The following is a 1,854-nucleotide window of genomic DNA, read 5'->3' on the forward strand; positions in this document are numbered from 1 at the left end:
GGGGGGGGGGGGGGGGCGATGAGTGTTGCTGCAGAAACAGAGACCAGTGATGAATGAGCTCCATTTGAACTGGATACTGCTATGTTCGGTTTTTTGTTTTTATTTGACAAATATTAAATGATACTTATTTTTGTTTTTAACTCCAGGCACAGTAATCACAGATCAGCACATCCTTTTCACCAAGGAGGGCTCAGTTTTTATCGTCATATTATTAAACACACTTTTTCAGAATAATTTTCACAACTGTCCAGCTGACAGAAAATACTCAGCAGATTCTGAGCTTTCGGTCAACATAAATTCCTCACTTTACTTTCTCTTTACCTGATATGAATGAGCACAGTGGACGACCGGGGGTCCGTTATGGTGTGTTATGGTGTGTTGTAGCGTGTTGTGTTGAGTGACAGGCTGCAGGGAAACCCCAGTTTAGGTGCCTTCGGTGAAATATGTTAATTGATATAGTTCTTGAGTTAATAAAAAAGAAAATCCTTTTTTCTAATGTGGAACATTAATTCCTTAATTGTGTCAAAGTACTTACTGGCATCTAAAGACAGGACCATTACCTTTTTTGTTGGTGGCAAAAACACAAAAGACAAATCTAGCTTTTGTATATTATGTATAAATATTATGGACCGGGACCTACCAAGTTTTCCTTTTACATAATTTGATATGGGTTTTGTAAGTGCCTTATCAGATCTCTCCATTTATTTATTGTTATGCATCCCTTTTTTTCACCAATGTACTTTTAGATTTGTTTACTCTTGTGTGATTCAAATTACTTTCAATGATGATAATAATAAATCATTATCAATTTATTATAATCAGTAGTCATTGTCTTGTCTTTTTTAATATATAAATATATATTTATTTATTTTTCAAAAATTTCATTATAATCGGTGACATACAAAAAAAGTAATCTCATTTGGGAGGAAAGTACATGAATATAAGTTTTCACTCAGACTAACATTATACTTTATGCTTTTATACTCAAGGCCTTCATAGAGTGGCGAAGTCACGCCCATCTACTTCCGGTCCATAGGACCTTATTTCGGAAAGATTATGTATTGAAGTCAATGGAGAGAGAACGTATCTTTCGATCCCATTTCAATTGTGCCATGAATTACACATATGATGTTTGTCAATCTTAAAAAATAATTTCCATATCAAAAAAGTCACAGTTTGTCATAAACTGTTGAAATATAAGACTACAAATCCCAGAGTCGCGTAAGTGATGTCATAACAGATGTCACAATTGTTTTCCTCCAATAAAATAGAGATAGCTAAGATAACTTTAACAAGATGCCTGTGTGCTTAGTACCAGGTTGTTATCATACCAGCAATGGGTCTTGCTCGTTCTTTCGCTTCCCGTCTGATGAAAGGACCAGGAGTGGCTGGATCAAGTTAGCTACCGTGGCGTTTTTATATGTACAAAAGTGGTGGGGCACAAAAAACTTAGATGTCTACATATAAGCTTCTGCAGTAAGGTTCATGGCATGAAATTATAAAAGTAGGCTAGACATGTGGATATTATCCGGCTGAACAAAACGTGCATTTATCTAACAGGTACGTTTCCCACAGATCTTATTTCGAGCTATTTTCTAAAATCCTATGGAGAAATCTAATTGCTTTTTTGTGGCGGGAAACAATGCGCGGCTTACTTCCGGGTTTTAGGACACCTCACTGCAGCTCTCTGGTCTCCTCTTCACACACCACACTTTTCGCGGCACACGTACTTACAGCCAATCAATTCTGAATTATGTGAGATGAAGTATGGTGGGGATGGCAGCTCAATGCCCCTATGGTCATTATTTTTTTGCCACACACGTGAAATAGGAAAATACTCTGAGCATGCGCAGT

The 1,854-nt window shown here is 36.9% G+C and overlaps 1 protein-coding gene across 1 annotated transcript in view; it reads left to right on the forward strand.

Annotated features, from left to right (window-relative positions):
- The window catches only part of LOC104948234 (niban-like protein 1), a gene marked incomplete at its 5' end in the record, with an annotated part of 2,034 nt that extends 1,233 nt beyond the window's left edge, over window positions 1-801 (forward strand). Inside the window, one exon of the mRNA XM_010774407.1 lies at window positions 1-801. This exon is cut by the window's left edge and continues 791 nt beyond it. Within this exon, the coding sequence (XP_010772709.1) occupies window positions 1-57 (57 nt within the window).
- Window positions 802-1,854: the final 1,053 nt, after the last annotated feature.

This window comes from Notothenia coriiceps, unplaced genomic scaffold (assembly GCF_000735185.1).
Source record: "Notothenia coriiceps isolate Sejong01 unplaced genomic scaffold, NC01 NC01_scaffold00013948, whole genome shotgun sequence".
NCBI lineage: Eukaryota > Metazoa > Chordata > Actinopteri > Perciformes > Nototheniidae > Notothenia > Notothenia coriiceps.